Source organism: Heptranchias perlo, chromosome 14 (assembly GCF_035084215.1).
Source record: "Heptranchias perlo isolate sHepPer1 chromosome 14, sHepPer1.hap1, whole genome shotgun sequence".
Lineage (NCBI taxonomy): Eukaryota > Metazoa > Chordata > Chondrichthyes > Hexanchiformes > Hexanchidae > Heptranchias > Heptranchias perlo.
Genome location: NC_090338.1, coordinates 35,485,036 through 35,510,203, shown reverse-complemented (window position 1 = coordinate 35,510,203; position 25,168 = coordinate 35,485,036). Strand labels below are relative to the sequence as shown.

At 42.5% G+C, this 25,168-nt stretch overlaps 1 protein-coding gene across 3 annotated transcripts in view; it reads left to right on the top strand.

Annotated features, from left to right (window-relative positions):
• LOC137332428 (kelch-like protein 3) overlaps nt 1–25,168 on the top strand; it is a 128,283-nt gene that overhangs the window by 15,417 nt on the left and 87,698 nt on the right. For all 3 annotated transcript variants that reach the window (XM_067996254.1, XM_067996252.1, XM_067996253.1), the window contains exons 3-4: nt 4,966–5,072; nt 11,446–11,567. In XM_067996254.1, the coding sequence (XP_067852355.1) occupies nt 4,966–5,072; nt 11,446–11,567 (229 nt within the window). The remainder of the gene's footprint in view (nt 1–4,965; nt 5,073–11,445; nt 11,568–25,168) is intronic.

The following is a 25,168-nucleotide window of genomic DNA, read 5'->3' as shown; positions in this document are numbered from 1 at the left end:
TTGCTGATTGGAAGCCATTTGTGATTTCTGTCTTATCGGCCCAGATTTTGCTGTAGCAGGGCATTTTTTTTTTTATTCGTTCATGGGATGTGGGCGTCGCTGACGAGGCCAGCATTTATTGCCCATCCCTAATTGCCCTTGAAAAGGTGGTGGTGAGCCACCTTCTTGATCCGCTGCAGTCCGTGTGGTGAAGGTTCTCCCACTGTGCTGTTAGGAAGGGAGTTCCAGGATTTTGACCCAGCGACGATGAAGGAACGGCGATATATTTCCAAGTTGGTTTGGTGTGTGACTTGGAGGGGAATGTGCAGGTGGTGTTGTTCCCATGTGTCTGCTGCCCTTGTCCTTCTAGATGGTAGAGGTAGCGGGTTTGGGAAGTGCTGTCGAAGAAGCCTTGGCAAGTTGCTGCAGTGCATCCTGTGGATGGTGCACACTGCAGCCACAGTGTGCCAGTGGTGAAGGGAATGAATGTTTAGGGTGGTGGATGGGTTGCCAATCAAGCGGGCTGCTTTGTCCTGGATGGTGTCGAGCTTCTTGAATGTTGTTGGAGCTGCACTCGTCCAAGCAAGTGGAGAGTATTCCATCACACTCCTGACTTGTGCCTTGTCGATGGTGGCAAGGCTTTAGGGAGTCAGGAGGTGAGTCACTCGCCACAGAATACCCAGCCTCTGACCTGCTCTTGTAGCCACAGTATTTATGTGGCTGGTCCAGTTAAGTTTCTGGTCAATGGTGACCCCCAGGATGTTGATGGTGGGAGATTCGGCAATGGTAATGCTGTTGAATGTCAAGGGGAGGTGGTCACTGCCTGGCACTTGTCTGGCGTGAATGTTACTTGCCACTTATCAGCCCAAGCCTGGATGTTGTCCAGGTCTTGCTGCATGCGGGCACGGACTGCTTCATTATCTGAGGCCTTGCAAATGGAACTGAACACTGTGCAATTATCAGCGAACATCCCCATTTCTGACCTTATGATGGAGGGAAGGTCATTGATGAAGCAGCTGAAGATGGTTGGGCCTAGGACACTGCCCTGAGGAACTCCTCCAGCAATGTCCTGGGGCTGAGATGATTGGCCTCCAACAACCACTACCATCTTCCTTTGTGCTAGGTATGACTCCAGCCACTGGAGAGTTTTCCCCCTGCTTCCCATTGACTTCAATTTTACTAGGGCTCCTTGGTGCCACACTCGGTCAAATGCTGTCTTGATGTCAAGTGCAGTCACTCTCACCTCACCTCTGGAATTCAGCTCTTTTGTCCGTGTTTGGACCAAGGCTGTAATGAGGTCTGGAGCCAAGTGGTCCTGGCGGAACCCAAACTGAGCATCGGTGAGCAGGTTATTGGTGAGTAAGTGCCGCTTGATAGCACTGTCGACGACACCTTCCATCACTTTGATAATTGAGAGTAGGCTGATAGGGCGTTAAATGGCCAGATTGGATTTGTCCTGCTTTTTGTGGACAGGACATACCTGGGCAATTTTCCACATTGTCTGGTAGATGCCAGTGTTGTAGCTGTACTGGAACTGTTTGGCTAGAGGCGCGCTAGTTCTGAAGCACAAGTCTTCAGCACTGCAGCTGGGATGTTGTCGGAGCCCATAGTCTTTGCTGTATCCAGTGCACTCAGCCGTTTCTTGATATCATATGGAGTGAAACGAATTGGCTGAAAAATGGCTTATGTGATGATGGGGATATCTGGAGGAGGCCGAGATGGATCATCCACTCTGCACTTCTGGCTGAAGATGGTTACAAACGCTTCAGCCTTGTCTTTTGCACTCACGAGCTGGGCTCCGCCATCATTGAGGATGGGGATGTTTACAGAGCCTCCTCCTCCCTCAAATGTAACTAATAGCGGCTGCCGTTCGTTAGATTTGCCCTTGCACGTTTAGGTATTAAAATTTTTTGCATGGCAAGTTGCTGAAAGTGTGAGTTGATAACGTTGCAGCGAGGGAAACAGGGCATCTGGGACCTGAGTGAACAGGGCAAGTAACTGTGTATCTCCTTAACCAATCAGATTGAAGTATTGTGAAATAAACAGAGCAAGGACTGAGAAGGAAGTATAAATTAGAGTGGGTGAATTCAATGTCAAATCAGGTATAGAAAGAGAAATAAAGCGAGGGAAAGAAAGACTGGATTAAGAGAGAGAGTAAAAAGAGACAGAAAGGAAAGGTTAAAAAAAAATGTTACATTTTAAAAAAATCTCCAACAACAATTAAAACTTGAAGGAATGAGACTCCACACTTGCAATAGTTAATTTTCAGTTCCAGAGAGGTTGACTGGTAGTAATTAACACTTATCACGTCATTAAAAGTGTACTTAGACTTGAAACAACAAGACTTAACTTTCTGTGGCGAGTTTAGTTCGTATCTACCATGCAAATACAGCAACCTCACGCCATCCAATGCATTTCAATGGTGAGGCAGACAGCGAGATGTCATTTTCACGAAGCTAATGGCAGAACGGCACAACTCGGACAGCAACTTTTGGATATCCGAATTTAACCGCGCATCTCCCCCTCGCCTGAAGTTGCTGTACCATTTGCGAATAAATAACGGAGAGCGCATTAGTCTCATCGTTATTTTGACAGCAAATTCTGGCCCATTATCTTCAAATCATTCAGTTCTGACATTGGCAAATTACTGAATAGGTAGATCACTTTCTTAGTGAAGCACTGTAAAAAATGGTCAGTTGACCTGTATAGATTCACAAGTGGTATTAGCAGTATGTACAACTGACCAATTTAAACCCAGATGAACTTTTCATCTGACATCAGTCACTTCAAAAATGTAATCTACTTAACCAGCCCAATTCGTACTCATTCTGTGTAGTTCTTCATTCCTTGTTAACGGCTCTGTGGTCCATAAATAAGTCAATACCAAACAGCTATTCCAAACTTTTAAATACATGTCAGAGTTGCACAAAAAAAATGATTGTTCTAGTATGCATTGCTATCACAATCATCACTGTTTATTGCCTCAGACACCTGGCAGCTCCACGATATATTGCTTAACTGTATAAGGAGCAGATTAAAGAATATGTACAGTATATTGTATACATGAGGACACATGACTGATGGTGGGTGATTGTGAGGAATGGTGCAGGGAGGAAGATCTGTTGCGGAAATACCAACAACCTGTGAGTTAAGTTACACAAATGCTTTACGCAAAATTGCATTCCATTTGTAAATACTCTACATTTTCGCAGTAGTGAAAATGGGAAATCTTCCCTTCTGCAGTTATGCTTCTTGCCCTTTAGACAAATATCTTTATTATTGTTTAAAGTAAAATGGTGGTAAGATGCACAATTACTGGATTACTGCCTCCCCCGAGTCATTATTGCCATCATCATCAACACAACCATATATGTAGCACCTTTAACATAATAACTGTCACAAGGCACTTACAGAGATGAAACAATGCTGAGCAGTTGTAATCTAGTTTGGGGAGATGATCAAAAGCATGGTTGAAAAGATAAGTTTTGAGAAGGTTTTTAAAAGTAGAGACAGATGTGGCCAGGTGAAGGGAGTTCCATGGAATATGCAGAAATGGCTGAAGACTAACCAGTGGTGGAGTGGGATAGGGAAGGATGCACAGAAGGCATCAAAGGTCAAGACCTAGGATGTAGGGCTGGCTGCGTTTGCAAAAGGTGCTACATATATGGTTGTGTTGATGATGATGGCAATAAAGCCATGGGGTTATTTGTAAATAAGTATGAGGATTTTCAATTCTATGTATTGGTGGACAGGGAGCCAATGGAGGTCAGCAAGGACAGGAGTGATGGGGTGAACAGGACTTGGGCAGGACAGGATGTAGATGGGGGTGAGGAACCTTGATGATGGATAAGATATGGGGTTAGAAACTCAGTTTAGGATCATACAGGACACTCAGATTGTGCACCAGTTAGTTTAGCTTGAGAGCAGCCAGGGAAGAGCATGGAGTTTCTGCAGGAGCTTAGGTCTTACTGATGTTCAATTGGAGAAAGTTCTGGTTCATCCACGACTTGACGTCGGACAAGCAATTTGAAACATTGATGATTGTGGTGTCCGTTGTGGAGAGATGGAGCTGGGTGTTGTCACCTGATTGTAGGTCTAGAGAGGGGCAACGTGTAAATGAAGAAAAGGAGGGGTTCAAGGTTGGGACCTTGAGTTGTTCTCAAGGTGACCATTTGGGGTTCAAGAAGAATTTAGCTGTTTTTGGATAGGTAGGAGTGTAACCAACTGTGGGTGGTCTCGTGGGATGGACCACAGTAGAAGGGGGATGGAGTGATTGATATAGGAGGAAAAGGAGGGAGAACGTGTCATGGTTGCTGTCACAAACTATTTTATTGTACTTTGACCAGGGTGGTCTCAGGGAGACACAGAAGCCAGACTGAAGGGATTTGGACTGGGATTTTTGGAAGAGGTGAGTATGGTACTGGATGGTGACAATCTGTCCAAGGACCTTCGAGAGGAAAGGGAGGTTACATATGGAGCAGTAGTTCAGAAATGGCAGGAACATAGCCCACATATAGCAATGTAAGCATAAGTTTACATTTTGCGAGAAGTTATTCTGATTTATTGATGTAGAAGGATATCTAGTTATTTACTGAATTGCCACTTCATGCAGTAAACTAAAAAAATAATTGAAGGCAGAGTTGTAATGTGTGCACACCGTTGGACCTAACACCCTCCCCACCTTCATTTCTCCCTTTGTGTCTTGGTCTGTTCCCATTTATCTTTGGATAATGCAAAATAAAATGAATGTCAGGAACTCTCTCAAAAATTAGGAGCAGCAGACGATTTGCTCCTTTTCTTCCCTCCCCCACGAGAAGTTTCTTCTCTTTCTGCCCCCCTCGGCTAATTGATAGTGCCTCTGCTTGTTTCTAACCCTGACTGTACCTCTGATGCTAAATTCCGATCTAAACACCAAATGCCATTTTTCTATTGCAATCTGTTGTTCTGTAAACATGAATTCTAACAAATTATTTGGTAAACTTGCAGTAAAAACACTCTGTGTGATGTGACCATTGTTGCTGAGGATGTGGAAATTGCAGCGCATCGTATTGTCCTGGCAGCCTGCAGTCCTTATTTCTGTGCCATGTTTACAGGTACTTATCTGTCTTTTTATGTGATTGTTAAATGCCTTGTCATTTTTGTAGAGGTTTTACAAAAATGTTTTTGGAGTCTCCTTATTGCTTTGGCCACAAGGAGAGGCAGGTGTTTGTTAGCTCATCTAATCCGCTCAACATGGGCACTTCACTCTGTCTCTGGGGACCCTGGTTTATCATAACCTATGGAATGGAGATGGTTGTGTTTGCTTGTTACTAATGAAAGCTAAATAATGGTCCAGAACTGATTTGCTTGAATTCTAGGATGAGCCTACAGCAGCACACCCTAAATTTAGCAGTAGGGGGGCTACAATTGTCCTCAGCACATGTGTTTGAGGAGAGCAAAATCAACCAGGGTTCCTGTTTCTGATCAGTATTCAGTGACTCAGGCTGGGATGTGCACATGTCTCTATGCCAGATGAGGACAGGATTGAGTTCAGCTGTAGTGCCTCCTGCTATCAAACACTTGACTGATGTTCACTGTCAGGGCTTCCACATGAATAATAGCCACTTGTGTGAAGTACTGGAGGACACCTGGCACCTGTGGAACCAAACAACAGCAAAGAGTCAATGCCTTCAGGAGAGAAGGAGGAGAGGAAATTGCTGAGAAAATAGGAGAAGAAGCACAAAGTCTCACAAGTAGGATATGGGCGTTCTCCATTGATGAATCTCTGATCTAGGCACGCCAGTGAGCGAGGTGCTGAATGTAGGCTTGTCGTTTCCTCACAGGAAAGGAAAAGAAAATATAAGGATATGTTGCCCCATGATCCACTTATAAATTTGCTAACTCAGCTGAGAAGCAGCAGTGGCAGATGTCAAGGCCTCGTATTGAGTTTTATTTCGGATTTTCTCCTGTCCTGTCCTAAAGGCATTGACTCATACTGGGATATTAGTCCACAGGTACTGACAACTTCCTGAACCTTGCCCAAGTGGTCATTCTTCGCTGTGTAAGCCCAGATGGTGAATGTGGACAGGCTGTTCAGCCGTGGGAAACATCACATCTGTGCCAGCTCATCTGCTGATTTGATGTCTACATACAGAGACCTTCCACAAGGGGGTCACTAGAAGACAGTCAGACGTTAGATGCAGGTGATTTCCCCCCCTCCCCCCCTTGTCCAATTGTGAGATCCAGTTGTGGAATCCCTGCCATCTTCACAACTGAGATCAATTAATTTAGAATTGACCAGCAGTAAACTGAAACTTTTCTGATTGAATGATTCAGTACCACACCATTTAGTGTATTTAGCCACTGACTGATCAGGTAAGCACCTTGTGATGGAACAAAAATCATCAAAAGGCCTTACATGCATAGTTAGGGCTGCTTCTTGAACTTCTTGCTTTCTCTCTCTTTCATTACTGTCTCTCCCTGTGTCATATACCTCTGCTGTCATATACCTCTGCTGGGTGTTTCCAACATTTTCTGTTTTTATTTCATATATCTGTGTGACATTAAAAAGGGTGAATCTGAGTCTCCTTCCAACATTTTCATTGGTCCAAGGGAATCACATGACCTGAGGGACAGGGACACCATTGAATTTCTTTTTACGTAATGGTAACTGCTCTTATGTCTCACCTCTTCCCAGAATTGCTCCCATTTCAACCTCACTGGACTGCCGCCACATATTTCCACCCCTCAGGAGCACAGGGCCACTGTTCCCACTCTGCCTGCTCTTGCTTGCCTCTTGTATGATGTCAATTGCAAACGGGTGGAGACTCAAAGCATCTTAGCTCTCAGCTCTGTTTCCAGGTGCCTGCTGATACTGCTTCCAGGAGCCACACCAGGCCCCCTCCTCCTCCTCTCCCTGGCCAGGTAGACTAGTCTCTAATGCTCTGGCTACGTTCCTTACCCAGGTGGGCTGCCCTGATGGCTCCAGCTATATCACTTGGAGCAGGGAAGTGGTAGTGACTGGGAGTTAAGTGAGAGCTGAGCAGGCCTGGGGCCGGAGCAGGGGCTAAGCACGCTCAAGACTTCTGAGCAATAGCAGGGGAGATTTGCTAATATATAATTAATTACCTGTGTATTAGAATTCAAATTACAAAGGATATACAGCACAGAAACAGGCCATTCATGTCGGTGTTTATGCTCCACGTGAGCCTCCTCCAACTCTCCTTCATCTAACCCTATCAGTATATCCTTCTATTCCTTTCTCCCTCATGTCTTTATCTAGCTTCCCCTTAAATGCATCCATGCTGTTTGCCTCAACTACTCCTTGTGGCAGCGAATTCCACACTCTTACCACTCCCTGGGTGAAGAAGTTTTTCCTGAATTCCCTATTGGATTTGTTAGTAGCCCCTAGTTCTGGTCCCCCCCTGCAATTCAGTGGTGAAGAATGATTTAGTACAATCGGTTTCTTTTGATTAGATCTTTGCCAATGTTCTAATTACTGCGTGATTGCTTAAAAATTTGCATGGAGCACGAGCCTCGCACTAAGTGGTACTCAACTGAAATGGGTCTGAAGCAGAATATAATCTATAATTGAGGCTGACGCTCCAGTGCAGTGCTGAGGGCCTCTCACCTCTGTCAGAAGGTCATGGATTCAAGCCCCACCCTGCAGACTTGAGCACGTAATCTAGGCTAACACTTCTATGCAGCGCTGAAGGAGTGCTGCATTGTCAGAGGTGCCTTTTCTTTTTCTTGGGTTCTGATAAAGATCATTGACCTGAAAAGTTATCCTTACCTTCCTCTCTCCACAGATGGTGCCTGACCTGCTGAGTGTTTCCAGCATTTTCTGTTTTTATTTCTGAAATGTAATATATCAGAATTGTTTTATTATTGTACGTACAAAAAGACAGACAGGAAAAGGGTTCATTGAGTCTGTCCCAGTCATGACGCAACTAAGCATCATGCCCCCCTAGTGTTCCCTCCCACCAGCAGCCATGTAATCTCCTGGGAGAAGCTAAAAACCAGGTTTAAAAAAAAGCCCAAGGCCACTTCAGGGAAAGAAAAATCTGGGAAATTTGTCTCTGACTCCCTAAGGCGATCAAACGGAATTCAGGAGATCACAGTGACCATGAGGTACATACCCAACATCCCCATCACCCTTTTGTACGTCACAACAAGGAACTCATCCAGCTCGCCGTATGAGCCAGTAACTTATTCCAAGTGCCGATAAACCTCTATGTAAACCACCTGACATCTAACCTAGTTCTATGCTTAGATAGCTTATATGCATGATCCCTCATTTTCACCAACCTGTCTACTTCAAATAGTCTGTCCACACAGACACAGTCTAGCCCTGTCATCATTTTAAATACTTCAATTAAATTACCCAAAGTCTATGCTTTTCTTGTATTAAAAAACCCAGTTCTCAGCCCATTGTGATAACTAAGGGCTTTTAAACTAGGGATCACTCTAGTGGCCCTGTTTTGAATCTTTTCCACAAATATACCAAATGTACTAAATCCACTGCCAACTTTCACCTAGAGATAGCAGTAAATTCAAAAATCTTGCAGATTTTCCTGTGTGTCATGTTGCCGAATGAGTGAATAATTAAATGGTTGTGGATAGAGCAGAAAATTGACCATTTTCTTTGCAGTTTCTAGAAATCCTGACCCTAGTATTCCATTTCTCTGATTTGTCACACTGCTTGTCCGACATCCAGCACTGGATGAGCAGAAATTTCCTCCAACTAAATATCGGGAAGACTGAAGCCATTGTCTTCGGGTCCCCGCCATAAACTCCATCCCCTAGCCACTGACTCCATCACTCTCCCTGGCCACTGTCTGAGACTGAACCAGACCGTTTGCAACCTTGGCGTCCTATTTGACTCTGAGTTCAGTTTCTGACCGCATCCGCTCCATCACCAAGACCACCTACTTCCACCTCCATTGTCCGTCTCCACCCCTGCCTCAGTTGATCTGCTGCTGAAACGCTCATCCATGCCTTTGTTACCTCTAGACTTGACTATTCCAATTGCTCTTCTGGTCGGCCTCCCATCTTCCACCCTCCATAAACTTGAGCTCTTCCAAATTCTGCTGCCCATATCCTAAGTCCCATTCACCCATCACCCGTTTGCTCGCTGACCTACATTAGCTCCCAGCCCGACAACGCCTCAAATTTCAAAGTCTTATCCTTGTTTTCAAAACCCTCCACGGCCTCGCCCCTCCCTATCTCTTTAACCTGCTCCAGCCCTACAACCGAGATCTCTGTACTCCATCAATTCTTGCTTCTTGCACAACCCCGATTTTAATCGCTCCACCATTGGCGGCCATGCCTTCAGCTGCCTAGGCCCTAAGCTCTGGAATTCCCTCGCTAAAGCTCTCCACTTCTCTACTTCTGTCCTCCTTTAAGACTCTCCTTAAAACCTTCCTCTTTGACCAAGCTTTTGGTCACCTGTTCTAATATCCCCTTAACTGGCTCGGTGTCAAATTTTGTTTGATAATCGCTCCTGTGAAGTGCCTTGGGACATTGTAGTATGTCAAAGGCGCGATATAAATGCAAGTTGTTGTTTCTTGCTAAAAACATTCTGTTTATCAAAGTTGAGCTGCATTCTGCTATTGAAAATAAACTGGTGTAAAGATATGTGGTGATAACTGAATAAAAGCAACTGTGAAAACTGATAGACAGCAAATGTTTTCCTCATTAAACTGAAAATGATTTCAGACTTCAAAAATAGCATTAGTGCAGAACCCAGTAAGCATCCTACGATTAAAATCTAGATGGTGATAGAAAGTAGATAGTTTTCTCTGCACTAATTGTAATGGAGTTGTTTACAGGATGCACTTTTTTCTCCATTCAGTTCCCCTTTTTTCCACCCGACACCAACAGGCCTTTGTCCTTGGACTTTCCGCAGTTTGAGGAAAAACCTTTGCCCCTCCACTGCCAACTAGAGTATAGTTTTGCGCCCTGTGTAGCCGCTAAATTGAATGCACATTTATTGTGGTCAGATTAGGATTTCTGCCAAGAATCCATCAGTGGTGCCCAGCAGTGCTGTCAGTAGAATGATGGGTCATTGCTAATGCCAGTCCTGATGTTCAAAGACTAAAGTAGGAATAGATGCTGGAATTACAAGGTGACTTTGAGTCTCACAACTATTTGTAAGAATTCATTGCTGCTTATCTAACTGTTCACAAAAAAGTGTGCATATATACGGTGTTTTATACAACGCATCACTTTGTTCTTTTTTGTTTCACCCTGATAATTTGTGCGGTAGCTAGTTAAAGCAATTTTATTAGTAATGTACCACAAATTTTTAAGGTACAGGTTCAAGGTGTTCAAATTTTTGGGTCTGGATTGTAATAAGTGATTGATTAGCTGCCTGAATTTTAAAATGTTTAGTTAGGTCCCTGCAATGCCACAACATGTTAGTGTGATGCTGGGCTGTGCAATACCAGGGTTTAGGATACAGCTCCTACCTGCCATTCCCCCCCCCTCCCCCAAAGAGTCCTCAATCTCAGCCGGGTCAAGCTCACTTGTGCCACACTTGTGACATCTCCCTGTGATTGGCTTTAGAACAATAGTGACTAAGACTTTTGACTGGGTTTTTCTCTCTCTGATACTAAGCCATATACTGGAGACCAGGATGTTTTTGAGGTTTGCTCTTTGTGTTGTGCTGAGTTGATCTCAGTCTAGAGTGGCAGTGAGGTACAATTGGTTGTGTCTCTGGGCTCGGAAGCAGTTAAAAACAGCCAGGATTTCCAATGCTACCTACTATTCCATGGCTCCTGCTGGAAAATGTGTCAGGATGAGGATAGAATCAGGCTTGGTGGTAATGCCCACGTGATTGAATAGTCCGCTGACATTTGCTGTCCAGGTTTACACATGAATTGGCGATTTGGGAGAAGTGCCGGAAGGTGGCAAGTATGAGTGAGGGGGAAAAACATTGCAAGGCATTTTCAATGTGGATTTTTTTACACATTAAAGCAATTGCAATTTCTGACTTGAAAGTATTCAAACTGGATAGCAGCAAATTCATTTGTAACTGGTGAACAGAAGGTTTTGACAGATTGGATGTGTGCCTGTGGTGTATCCTCATGTTGCTTGAAATTGAGCTTCCTTTTTCTGCCTGACTGGCAGCACAGATTCAAAGACCACAGGTTGGTCAGCAGCTTCCCCTACCACTTCTCTGATCTATACCTGAAACACCACAGGAAGGCGTTTCTTTCACCTGCTACTTCACTGGACTCTTGGTAATCCACTGCACCTGACTTCTTCACGGTGATACTAGCCCAGGAAATGGAAGATACAATTGACCTGAAGGTGGACTTATTTATGTATCTGTGGAAGTATTGTTTGAATTAGTTGTCTTACTCACAATTATGCACAAATTTCACTAACCACTTGAGCTTTTGAGCATGACTTGGTTAAAGTGTGTTATCTTTGACAAACAGCATTGCCTCTGTAATTAATGTAATTTTGTTTTTTGTTTTGTAGGAGACATGACTGAAAGTAAAGCAAAGAAAGTTGAGATAAAAGACATAGATGGACATACACTAAGTAAACTAATAGATTATATATACACTGCTGAAGTAGAGGTCACCGAAGAGAACGTGCAGGTAATGTATACCTCTGTGTTAACAGGAAACAGCCAAAAGCAGTCATTAAGTTCAAATGTTGAGCTTTTAAAAATATTGATCTTGGGCACTGAACTACACTGTGCAGTCCAGCAGGACGTATGGCTGCCAGATGTATTTTGGAACCACTGTCTCTACTAACCTTGTAGAACTCTTGATTTGTGACTTTTTTTTCTATCATTTTACATAATGTGCCCACAGTCCCTTGAGTATAGAAGATTAAGGGGTGATTTAATTGAGGTGTTTAAGATGATTAAAGGAGTTGATAGGGTAGATAGAGGGAAACTATTTCCTGTGTTGGGGGAGTCTTAAAATTAGAGCTAGGCTAATGAGGAGTGATGTCAGGAAACACTTCTTCACATAAAAGAAATCTGGAAGACTCTTCCCCAAAAAGCTGATGAGGCTAGTTCAATTGAAAATTTAAAAACTGAGATTGATAGATTTTTGTTAGCAAAGGTATTAAGGGTTACAGAGCAATGGTGGGTCGATGGAATTAAGATACAGATCAGCCATGATCTAATTGGTGGAACAGGTTTGAGGGGCTGAATGGCCTACTCCTGGTCCGATGTTCCTAGACAATGGATGCAAACCGAATTTGAAAATCTGTTTAATGCATTGTGTGAGTAATTGCTGAGGTGTACAGCACATGCACTGCCTGCCTAGCAAAAGAGCTCGGGATCTAAACTCATCAACCCTTCCAGCACATTCCTGTCGCAACTCCAGTGGGGGTGCGCCCAATTAGGCTGGGATTGCCTTGCGTTGGGAAGAGGGTAAAGCCCCCACTCACTCTTTACAATGCCAATGGCCTCAGAAACGACAGGGCCAGGGGTTGGAACTCCCAATTTGGAGTTCCCTTGAAACCCAGCCTTTCATTTGGCGGGGGCTGGTATTTCTATTGAGAAAAGGCATATCGGCTTGCCAGAGGGCACTTGTGGGCCTCACCTATGGGGTGCAGGCCATTATCCTGGCATGGACCTCTTTAAAAAAAAAATGATTATCTTCCTGTTTATTTAAGTGTGTCCCTCTTACAAAAGAGTCGCTGTGGGCACAATCGTGTTCTTTCCAGGAGGGGTAGGTCGACGCCCTCCCCCGCCACATTTTGTGGATTTTCTGGCATATTAGGGCAGGAGGGCACGCAAAATGCGTGTCAAGTGTCGTGATCATCCATCATCAACATGTGAAAGAGGGAACCGCCACATGAGCACGGTAAGTCGGCTGAGGTCAGCTGACTTTCCGTGCTCATGTGGCGGTTCCTGATAGTTCCTGATAGTCGTGATTTCGGCAGAAGTTACCAGGATTACAGGCCTACAGATTTTCAGGGCCTACATTTACTGCACAGTGCACAGGTAGGGGCTAAAACAAAAACAGTATTTCCTTCAAAAGTGAGTGTGAAATTTCATAAAAGAATGTATCATTCTGGGCACAATTCTAGAAAATATTAGAGCTGAGGCATTGGAATTCTGAAAAAGATTTCTCAGCTGGGATTGAATTATGGTGCTGATTTGAACCATTCAACTGCATTTCACCTTCCCAAATCCCTTGAGAACTGCACTATTCAGAAATTTGCAATAGCTTCAAAGGGTTACATTTGTTTATTTTGTAATTTTATATCCCCATTAGTATCAGTGCTGTTCTTTCTGACAAGCCTCACTGGGGGTCAGACGAGGTGAAGTATACAGACTGTTTGACTACCTTAGTGCTGTCTGTATGTATTACAACAACCTGCATTTATATAGCACCTTTAACTTAGTGAAATGTCCCATGGCGCTTCACAGGAGCGTTATCAGACAAAATTTGACTCCAAGCTATTTAAGGAGATATTAGGACAGGTGACCAAAACCTTGGTCAAAGTGGTAGGTTTTAGGGAGTACCTTGAAGGAGGAGAGAGAGGCTTAGGGAGAGAATTCCAGAGCTTAGGGCCTTGGCAGCTGAAGGCACAGCAGCCAGTGATGGGGTGCTGGAAATCGGGGGTGCAAAAGAGGCCAGAATTGGAGGAATGCAGAAGTCTTGGAGGGTTGATGGGCTGGAGGAGGTTACAGAGATAAGGAGGGATGAGGCCATGGAGGAATTTGAACATGAGGATGAGAATTTTAAATTCAAGGTGTTGCCGGACCAGGAGGTAATGTATGTCAGCGAGGGGTGATGGGGGAACAGAATTTGGTGCGAGTTAGAATACTGGCAGCAGAGTTTTGGATGAGCTGAAGTTTACAGAAGGTGGGAGGCGGGCCAGGAGAGTATTGGAATAGTTAAATCTGGAGGTAACAAAGGCATGGATGAGAGTTTCAGCAGCAGATGGGCTGAGACGGGGCGGAGACAGGAGATATTATGGAGGTGGAAGTCGGCGGTCTTGGTGATGGAGAGGATATGGGGTTGGAAGCTTAGCACGGTCAAATAGGATGCCGAGGCTGCTAACAGTCTGGTTCACCCTCAGAAAGTGGCCAGGGAGCGGGATAGAGTCGGTGGCTAGGGAACAAATGCCACAATATCAACAACTTAAGACCTCAGTATATTTTCCTGCAAGCACTGTGTAAACAAAAATTACCATTATCTAACCATACATATATACACGTGAATTTTCCCAATACTGGGATCCGGTTCATATAATTCAGAACAAAATGACAGCTCTGATGGCAAGCATACCTGATGGCGACCATTGATATTTGCAGTCAGGGCAAAACTAACTCTTGAGGTAGTGTTGGATGCATCTGGAGTCGCCTCTGCTGCTTTTTCTATCTTGCAGTTTGTTATAGTCGTTTATATTGCAAGGCACCCTTCAGCGATAGCACTATAATAGAAATGGGATTTGAGAACTATAAGTGAAGGTAGTGAGATATAGGCTGGCAGGGGCAGTATTGTTACCTCTGATTCAGAAGACAGTCGGCATGAAACCTACCTACAGACTTAAGCATTTTTGCTCCATATTTGCTTATTGCAATGGTAAGAGTGGAGGACTCAATCGGGGTGAAAATCATTGTTGTTTCATCAGCTTTTTGGGCGCAACACAAAGGCGACGTGGACGAATTTTTGGTCGCGATCTCCAGCGCCCAATCTCCCCCAGAAGTGCACTGGCTGCCCAATTAGAAGTCGGCGACTTTTAGGTGTGTAGGATACACACCTGAAACCGGCATTATGAACCTTGCATCTGCAAATCGGGTGAAAATCCCCTGTTTGTTGCCTGTAAGGATCAATTGTAAAATGAGGTTGGGCAGTTTCAATCCAGTTCCTTTTGAGCATGGGCACACAGCACAAAATGGAAAAAAGTAACATACCAGTATATTGGGGGTGTTCGTCTGAGTTTGGGACTGAGCAAATTACAGATGTATTCATCAATGCTATACTTTACCATGAAACGCTTGATGGTGATAATGGATGCCTAGGTGGGAACGTTCCATTCAATAGTACCAACATTTTCATCTTGAATGGATAATTAACAAAAAAAAAAGTCCTTTTGAAACATATTACTGTGCTGATCATTGACTATAGTCACTAATTCTATGAACATAAGAAATAGGAGCAGGAGTAGGCCATACGGCCCCTCGAGCCTGCTCCAGCATTCAGTAAGGTGTTCCTTTTGCAGGTGATCAGTTATACTGGGCACTCTTAGTTGGGGTTGAGTGAGCTCCTGTGGGTGGGCTTCAGTGCATGAACACTCGCAGTGAAAAAAATGTTATGTATTGCATTTTATATCTATTATTCAAGCAGCAAGGTTGGGCCACATAACTTCATTTTTAAAAGCTCAGCAATAAACCATTGAGTATCAGATGTTGAAGCTGGACAGTTGCACACTGTGGATTATGGGGCACACAGTAGAGTAGCAACATCAGCTGCGGTGTGCCCACCCATCTCTTAGCATTTCAATAAATTTAGGATTATATTGGGATCACTATCCTATACTTTTGTAAAATGAGCAGTGCAACACCACATCCCAAAATTATCCAACACTGGTAACATTTTTGTGAAGAATTTCAAAGCAGAATTTTAATGTGAAGTACGTAGTGTATGAACATTTAAAAAATATAGTAGTGTTAGTATGAAATCTCCAACATGTTTTGATAAATTAGCAAATTTACCTGATTTATAAACTCTGTTCTTATACTGAACTGATTTACTTAATGTTGAACTTGTATTAAATTTACAAATGCTCTTGAGGTCATCAGCATTGGTCAGAATTTTTCTAGAACCAAATGCATCGCAACCAATGTATATTTTTCAAATAGTGGCTTGCACTAGTTCCAAGCCTGGTGGGACTTGTAGTTTACCTTTACTTCAATCTAGTTATTATTGTGTGGAAAACTTTGGTTGAGACTACATTTTAATATTTTAATGTGTCACTCTTAGCTCAGTGGTAACACTCTCACCTCTGAGTCTGAAGGTCATGGGTTCAAGCTCCACTCCAGACACTCAGCACATAATCGAGGCTGGCACTTCAGTGCAATACTGAGGGACTGCTGCAGTATCAGAATTGCCTTCTTTCAAATGAGATGTTAAACCGAGACCTCCCCATTTGCCCCCTCAGGTGGACGTAGAAGGTCCCATAAGACTTTTCGAAGAGAAGCAGGGGAGTTCTCCTAGTGTCCTGACCAACATTTATCTACCAAAACAGATTATCTGGTCATTTGTTTTACTGCTGTGTGTAAATTGGCTGTTGTGTTTTCAGACATTAAAACAGTGATCATACATCAAAAAATGCTTCATTGGCTGCAAAGTGCTTTGGGATACCTTGAGGTGGTGAAAAGCACTACATAAAAGCACGTTCTTTTATTTTAGTTGGAAGTCTTTAACTGAATCAGATCATGTGATAACATCAGATTAGAGCCTGGATTCCGAGACTCTCTGGGGTACGTTGTTGCTGGATATTTCCCCCCATTTTGGTTATAAGTGGCAGAGTGTCTATTGACACCACTGAGTTGGAGGCGGGGTGGGACCTCTGGCAGGCCTCAATGCAAACAGTCTATTTTACAGCAAATGGAGTCTGTTTAAACAGCGCACTACAGCAAACAGTCTATAGAGTCTATTTAAAAGGAGTGTCTACGAACTACAACAAACAGAACTCATGACTGAAACTAAAGCAATGTCTCCCGATAAAAGCAGGATGATTTGCAGTGAGTGGAGGATAGTTACATACAAATTATGTGCATAAAATCAATCCCAGTCACTCCAGGCGTGTGACCGGAGAATTACCCAATCATTTCCATTCTGGCCGGGAATAGTGGTGTCACTATATGCAGCCTATAAATGAGCAGTCAAATACTCTATTTACGACTGATCCTCCTTTTTGCATAGCGTTACTGGCCTACTTAGTTGTAAAACAGCTCCAGAATTCTTGTATTGTGGTCAGGAAGAACAGAAAATTTTTCTCTCTTTTAAAAAAAAATGTAAAAGTAGGAGAAAAAAAAATCCTTAAAGAAGGATATAAAGAAATGAATAGTAAAGATTATTGTCTGGAAAGAAAGATGCATGGGCTTTACAGCAGTTATGAATTCATCTTTTCTTGTCTCTGGAGTCATTGGATGCATTGGAGTATAAGAGAATTGATGTGGAACATCTCATAAAGTTACTGCTTTGTGATCGCAGATAGGTGTGCAGATTGTTGCTGTAGATTTGAAGAATGAGTATTACCCATATATAAGCTGATATTTCACGGAAAGCATGATGTGTTGAGCTAGCCAAAACAGTTATTCACAGCAGTAATTGTAGAGATAGCAGTCACATAGTGTTGACACTTTTTCCAGTACAAATTTAAGACAGAACAAATGAGTCTTGCTGACTGTTTCGTTGACAAAGAAAAATAAATCCTGTGATGCACTAGGTTTAAAAAATATAATTATTTGGAGCAACTGCAATAAAATGACTTCCTGAACTATCTTCTGTTATGAAGGTAACCAGATAAAATTAAGGAATTCTCAACTCTTTACATTGTTTGAATACATTCATTGCACATTGGAAACTACTATACCCAGTGAAGTAGAAAGATCCTTGCTTGCCATACTCATTACAGTTTGAAGATGGTGATTCTGGGCGTATCCCCATATCTTTCTGTGGAAGCCAAAAGCCTGAAAAATGTTAATGTTCTTCTGGAATGGAATGAAAAAGCATGGAAGTTGAGTCATTTGATTTTGTACATTACATTAAGTAAAGGAAATCCTTTTTGAATCAAAAGTAAAAGTATGACACTCTCATAAGCAGGTGATGTTGCTGAATGTGTGATTTTTTTTTTAATATGATTTGGATGAATTGGCTTAGTTGCAATTTCTTATGAAATTTGTCTCTTGGACCAAGAGACAAATTTCATAAGAAATTGCAACTATTTTCTTTTTCGCTAGATTGCGCTGTAAACTTCTGCTATCTTCTGTTTAGTGGAAAACACTTGTGGATTGAGTTCATGTTTTACAACTGTATGTGAAATGGAGAAAATGAACTGGTGATTTTAAAGTAGCATCACTGACACAGAAAACTACTGAACCCAGAAATTTCAGGGGCCGCATACCATATCCGGAAGTCTGGTGGAGTCATGCCTCTGCATACCCGACTGCTGTGGTCCGTATTCTGTCACAGAACCAAGTTTGGGGTCAATAGAATTATACGGGTAGATTCCTGCACTACTGGATTGCCTGCCCTTTGGGGTGCTGGGATTTTGCATAGGCACTGTGACATGCTTTGGGGGAGGGGATCTGGCCAAAGTTTCAACAACACAGAATTATCTTGTTGGCTACTCCTTTATTCTTGTGCCTGAGTTGGGTTGCCACTGGGATACGATGTTGTGGGGCCCAGTTATGTACGGCAAAGCATGCCTGTTTTGTATAGGCATACTTATCACTGGCTATACACTGGGCAGAACTGGTGGGGGATTTCCAGTTGAGCCTGACATCCCACCAGTCCTACCTCCAATTATGACATTACGACGGAAGAGGTACAAGTAGAAGAAGTGCTTGACCTCCTGTCAGAATCTGTCATTGTGGCCAGGAAAGGCCGGAAATCATGTGGAAACGGGTTTTCCCTCAAATTCCTCCCCGTGCCCAGATTACAATGATCCCAAGCCCAAAATAGGCTAGAATTTCTGAGCCATGTGTTTTTGTTTGTCATAGACTTTCAGTTGTCTAATTTGTGTTGAAATATGTTATTGTGTCACAGAAATATTGTGTCACTTGCATGTGACATAATCACATTGAAAATGACATATAACTTTTGTCCCTTTTTTCTTTCCCCTGTATAATGATCCCCCTTTAATCAGAATTCCTAGTGTGCTGAGAATTTTTACTTCGCAAATATATTACCGTAAGTAATTTTCTTTTGCAATCAAATGCAGCAAATTAAATTCGCTGCTGGGTTATAGCACAGGAAGTGAGCAAACATGACTGTCACTCATTTTATAGCCTATGTAAGCGGCAGAAGTGTACGGCTAAATACTGGCTGGTCTGGGATTTGCTGATACTCCACACACCATAGAAACTGTAGGAGTCTGAAAGTGTGATTCAAAGCGCCAGACTGTGAACAAATCCTGAGTTTGTTTTTCTCTGTACAGCTGGACTGTCAGGCAGGGCACTTCCTCTAATCTCCTTAAAGGAAATCAGCAGTTTGCTGAGGGATATCCTTTGCTACAGTGGTTACTGTGACATTAATCGGCAAACCCAGGAATACCTTCATTTATATAGTTCAAACTCATGTTAAGATTTTACTCTCTCTCTTTCATCAGTGTTTTATTCCGAGGAACAACTAGTGTCCTCCATGTCCTTGTTAGTGGCGGCAGTTAGATGAATTAATGATTGTGTTGCTCATTACTGCCATTTATTGTGAATTAATTATAATGGCATGATTTTTCTTACTGGGACGGTAAATTTTGGGGGAAATTAATAAAATTGGAAAATTGGAATAAAACTGGTTTGCCTGATACTGCATTGAGTTCATCCAGAGAGTAGTTAAGCCAAACAGACCTGGAAGGTCTCTGGTTGAATCCCCAGTCTGTGTTGAGTTGGCTGGCTTCAACCGGTGTGGCAGGTAGGGGTGCCACAATTGGCTTCAGCGCATCTGGGTTGGATGGTGCAATAATTCATCTGCTTGTGAAAGTTATCCAGTGAGTTGTGCTAGAAGCATGTACGTGCCCATTGGGTGAGGACAGGATCAGGCTTGACTGTAGTGCCCCTCACGGTCAATTAGCCTGCTGACATTCACGACTAGGCGCACACATTAATAATGACCATTTAGATGAGGTACCAAAGGGCACCCAACATTCATGGAGTCATACTCCTGCATGCAGGCCCTGCTTTCAGGAGAAGGGGAAAGGGAAACATTGGCAAGAAGGAAAACATTTCTTTAAGTTTGGCAGACTCGGAGAGGCCGCACTATTGGGGCAGAGTAGAGGGAGCTTTACTTTTCTTGTACCCATGCTATACCTGGTCTGAGACTGTTTGATGCTGGCCCTATTGCCTGAAACAAAGTATTCCATTAGCTGATGACTGACTGTCCCAAGACCGTCTAAAGAGCCTTGTGGAACAATTTTTTTAAAAATCTGTTGTTTTCCTAATGGTGGCTGTTTTGGTTGCCATCTTTTCACAAAATAAAATAACAGATTCAGCTATTCATGATGAGAATTCATCTAGGAGCCAATAATGTGATCCTTGGTGTCTATCATGCTGACATGCATTGAATGCAGGCTACCCGTATTACTGGGTAATGGGCCTGAGGCCTGTTGTTCATGGCACGGGATAATGCGTTGGTGAAGCACCTGTGGTGCTGAGGGCCGCCAGGCTTATTAAGACTTCAAACATAAAGGTCAGAGGTCTGGGCCCCATAATGTGGTCTCAGCAGCCGAATAGCTTTGCTGGAGCCCAGCACCCAGCTGGTGAGTTATTCAGTCATCTGGTTCCTGTTCCTTAATGGGGAGTCTGCTCAGGGGGTTTATCAAGTAGTTGCATGTCAACCCAGTGATTTCATTGTTTACTTCATGGTTTCCTTGGGTTTCACACTTTCTTAAAGTTGCACCCCATCTGTCAGCTGTGAGTGAAAGCCACGGGAATTGTAATTGAGCTCTGCCTAAATAGGACCTATGTGTATCCTGGTGGATAGCCCTGATTATGTGCTGGTGCTGTAAGAGGGAGGGCTAGATCAGAGGAGGCATGCAGTACAGGCCAGACTATGTATTTAAATGATTCTAACCTAATGTACCTTGCACAGCCTTACCCTTCAGAGGGCCATTGCATTGGAACAGATTCAGAAGACAGAGAGTAGGGGTTAAAGGTATTTACTCAGATTGGCGGAAGATGGGAAGTGGTGTTCCACAGGGATCGGTGCTGGGACCACTGTTGTTCACCATTTACATAAACGATTTGGACTCTGGAATCAGAAGTACAATTTCAAAATTTGTGGGTGCCACCAAATTGGGGGTTATAGTTGATAATGAGGAAGACTGCGACAAAATACAAGAAGATGTTAATAAATTTGCAGAATGAGTATGTAAATAGCAAATGAATTTCAATATAGGTAAGTGTGAGGTGGTGTATTTTGGTAGGAGGAATAAGGAGTCCACATACTACTTGAAAAATAAGAGTCTAAATGGGGTAGAGGAGCAAAGGGATCTAGGGGTACAGATACACAAATCACTAAAAGTAGCAACACAGGTTAACCAAGCTATAAAAAAATGCAAACAAAGCACTGGGGTTCATTTCTAGAGGAATAAAATTGAAAAGCAGAGAAGTTATGTTAAACAAGTTTTGAAACTTGTATAGAACTTTAGTTAGACCACATTTGGAGTACTGTGAACAGTTCTGGTCTCCATGTTGTAAAAAGGATATAGAGGCACTGGAGAAGGTGCAAAGAAGATTTACAAGGATGATGCCAGGACTGAGAGGTCATAACTATCAGGAAAGACTGAACAGGCTGGGGCTCTTTTCTCTAGAAAAGAGAAGGCCGAGTGGTGACCTAATGGAGGCCTTTAAAATTTTGAAGGGGTTTGATAGGGTAGACGTAGAGAAGATGTTTCCACTTGTGGGGGAGTCCAAAACTAGGGGCCATAAATACAAGATAGTCACTAATAAATTCAATAAGGAATTCAGGAGAAACTTCTTTACCCAAAGAGCGGTTGGAACTTGCTACTGCATGGAGTAGTTGAGATGCATAGCATAGATGCTAGATAAGCATTTGAGGCAGAAAGGAATAGAAGGATATACTGATAGGGTTAGATGAAGTAGGGTGGGAGGAGCCTTGAGTGGAGCATAAACACCGGCATAGGGCTGAATGGCCTCTTTCTGGGCTGTAAATTCTATGTAAGAAGAAAATTCTGCAACGACCAGCAGCAGGAGAGGATTCTAGCAAACAGTCACATTATGTGAGTGGTGAACATGTAGCATGCAGGCACTTTATCTTAGGTTTGTGATTAGTGCTTGTTCCTTGGCACTTTTCATCCACCATAGGGCAGGTGTATTGACATGGCAGCAGTACAGAGTGCATTTCCAGAACGTAGGCATGCTTTCTTTGAGTTTAAAAGGTAGGTGAACAGTTGCCAAAGTGCATGCATTGGTGGTTCAGGGGTAGAATTCTTGCCCGCCATGCTGGAGACCCGAGTTCGATTCCCAGCCACTGCACGATCATTTTGTATGCAGGTGCAGCAGGTGATCAAGAATGTTGGCTTTTATTGCTAGGGGGATAGAATATAAAAACAGGGAGGTATTGCTGCAGTTATATAAGGTATTGGTGAGACCGCACCTGGAATACTGCATACAGTTTTGGTGTCCATACTTAAGAAAAGACATACTTGCTCTCGAGGCAGTACAAAGAAAGTTCACTCGGTTAATCCCGGGGATGAGGGGGCGGACATATGAGGAGAGGTTGAGTAGATTGGGACTCTACTCATTGGAGTTCAGAAGAATGAGAGGCGATCTTATTGAAACATATAAGATTGTGTAGGGGCTTGATCGGGTGGATGCGGTAAGGATGTTCCCAAGGATGGGTGAAACTAGAACTAGGGGGCATAATCTTAGAATAAGGGGCTGCTCTTTCAAAACTGAGATGAGGAGAAACTTCTTCACTCAGAGGGTAGTAGGTCTGTGGAATTTGCTGCCCCAGGAAGCTGTGGAAGCTACATCATTAAATAAATTTAAAACAGAAATAGACAGTTTCCTGGAAGTAAAGGGAATTAGGGGTTACGGGGAGCGGGCAGGAAATTGGACATGCATTTAGATTTGAGGTTAGGATCAGATCAGCCATGATCTTATTGAATGGCGGAGCAGGCTCGAGGGGCCGATTGGCCTACTCCTGCTCCTATTTCTTATGTTCTTATGTTATGTTCTTCTTCTGATGGAAAATTTGAGCACTCTTAACATGGCAGTCTTTCAGATTAGCAAATATCTTCATCAACTGCACCTAGTTACAGGGATATATAAATGCAAGTTGTTTTTAATCTAGTTATAGGTGAGACAGCATTCATATTTTTTGTGTGTGGGGGTGGCGGGGGGCTTGCATGGACTACTTCTAACTGCAAAAACTAACATCCTGCATTTTAGCCTCTAGCTCCCCCAGGTCAGGAGCTGTGTTTCCCAGTTATTTCCCAGTTAGCCTGTTAATAAAACTCTCCTCCTCACTTGGGTTATGAGTTTAATGAGAACATCTGCTGTTCTGAAGTTGAATGGGGGCCATCCTGGCTAATGGGTCTGGAATGAGACAACTAACTCTCATTGTATCAGTTGTGAATTCCACAAACCAGCCTGTTTGGGTTCAATAAGCATGTTTAATGTCTGCAGCCTGTGGCCTTTTGTTCAACCTGTGTATTAATTTTGTTTTAGAATATAACCCAATCCCAGAATGCTTTTTGTGAAGAAAAATAATCAAAAATCCTGAAATGTGAGCAGTACCTAGCACAATTAGTTAAAACTGTCAATCAAAATAGGGCTCAAAGATATATGAGAATTGGCTGATAGGATTCGTGATTCAATTTCTAATAACTGTTGAACAAAGCAACACTTCCATGATGTCTTTCCTCTCCCCTCTGCCCCCACTGCTCGTGGAATGGCGAATACAAATGATGTTTGCTGTTTGCAATATCTAATCTGCATAACCAGAGGTCAGACATTTCCTTTTGAAGTCACATCTACATGTATATTTCATGTGCACACATACAGAAGCAAACTTACTTCAGGTAGCAGCAATAGAAGTTATTCCTAAATTTGCTCATCTAGTTAAAAACACATTTTTAAAAAAAGATAAAATATTGAGGTTCTTATGAATGTTGTTGCGTCCTGTACCTGTGCAATAGGAGTCCGTGTCAGCACCTTGCAAGTGAAGCCTGCATTTATTGCCTTGCATTGTATCAATGTTTCCCATAAGTAACGTTATGAAGTAAAATGAAAACAAAGTGAATAACAATTATGGAAATAATTAGAAAGGTGTCTAATGTAAGCAGATTATACTTAGCAACGGGCTGGAAATTCGAATTTTGTATGGCAGGTTATTAATGTTGTATGTGGGGAAGTGCAGTGCTTCAGGGCACCTTGCATTTTCAGGGCTCATTACATGGGTGAATGCTGCATCAATCCCATTTGCTCAGAAAATTGTTTAACTTGTTCTCATACCAGAATGAAAACTCAAAAATATTTCAAACTGTTGAGGTTAAAGCTCCCTGCGACAGAACCTTTTAAACACCTCGGATGCTCAGCAGTTAGAACCTGTGACAGAACCTGTGAAATGAGTAGGAGTTGAGTTTTAAAAATAAAATGAGATCCAAAATTTTCCATTTTGTCTTTCCAGAGAGTCAAAGGTCAAATCCCGTTTGAAAAAAACAACAGGAACTTTAATTCACTGTTTTTCTTTCCTTTCCGCAATGCAATAGAAATGTATTGGTAGAAACGTACAAAGGAAATCCTGTAACTTAAATTTGCCCCAATAGTCACACCATCTCTGCATTAATGATGACATTATTATGAACTTAAGTTAAACATGGGAGTGGTTTGAAAGCACCCCCTGCATGTTGTTATTTATTTTGAAATATTTCTTTTCATTGACTGAGGAAGATGCAATAGTTCATGAATGACATAAACAAAAGTGACTATACAGGGACCATTTTTAAAAAAAAGTTCAATTTAATGCAATCTCTTTCATAGTATAGAATTTTAAAAGTGGAATTAGTATTACATTTTACAATATTACATTTTAAATTGAAGGTATTTTTTTGATTTGGTATATAAAAATGTAAAAATAGTTTAAAAAATCGGAGTTTTGATATTGTACAGTATTAAACTCCATAATTACAGCTTCTGTACAGAGTTCTAACTTTTAAAAAACATATAATGGATACTGTCCATTTTTATTTCACCACACAGCTAAAACTCTATGACTTGTTGCTTCATGGTAGCTAAAGAGCTTCTTGGGAGGGTGAGAAAAGAACCGTTGGTCGATAAGGTTTCAGTTGTTATTTTAAGCACACAAGTAGAGCAATAGATCAGTAGAAGAGAGTGATTGGATCAAATGATGTTGTGCACAGTTATTACATGGGGATGTGAAATCCACAGATTGTGTTAGTGCTTTGTTGGGATTGTGTGATTCGAATGGAGATAACATACTTCATACAAAATAACTGAGCAAGTTATGGCATACAT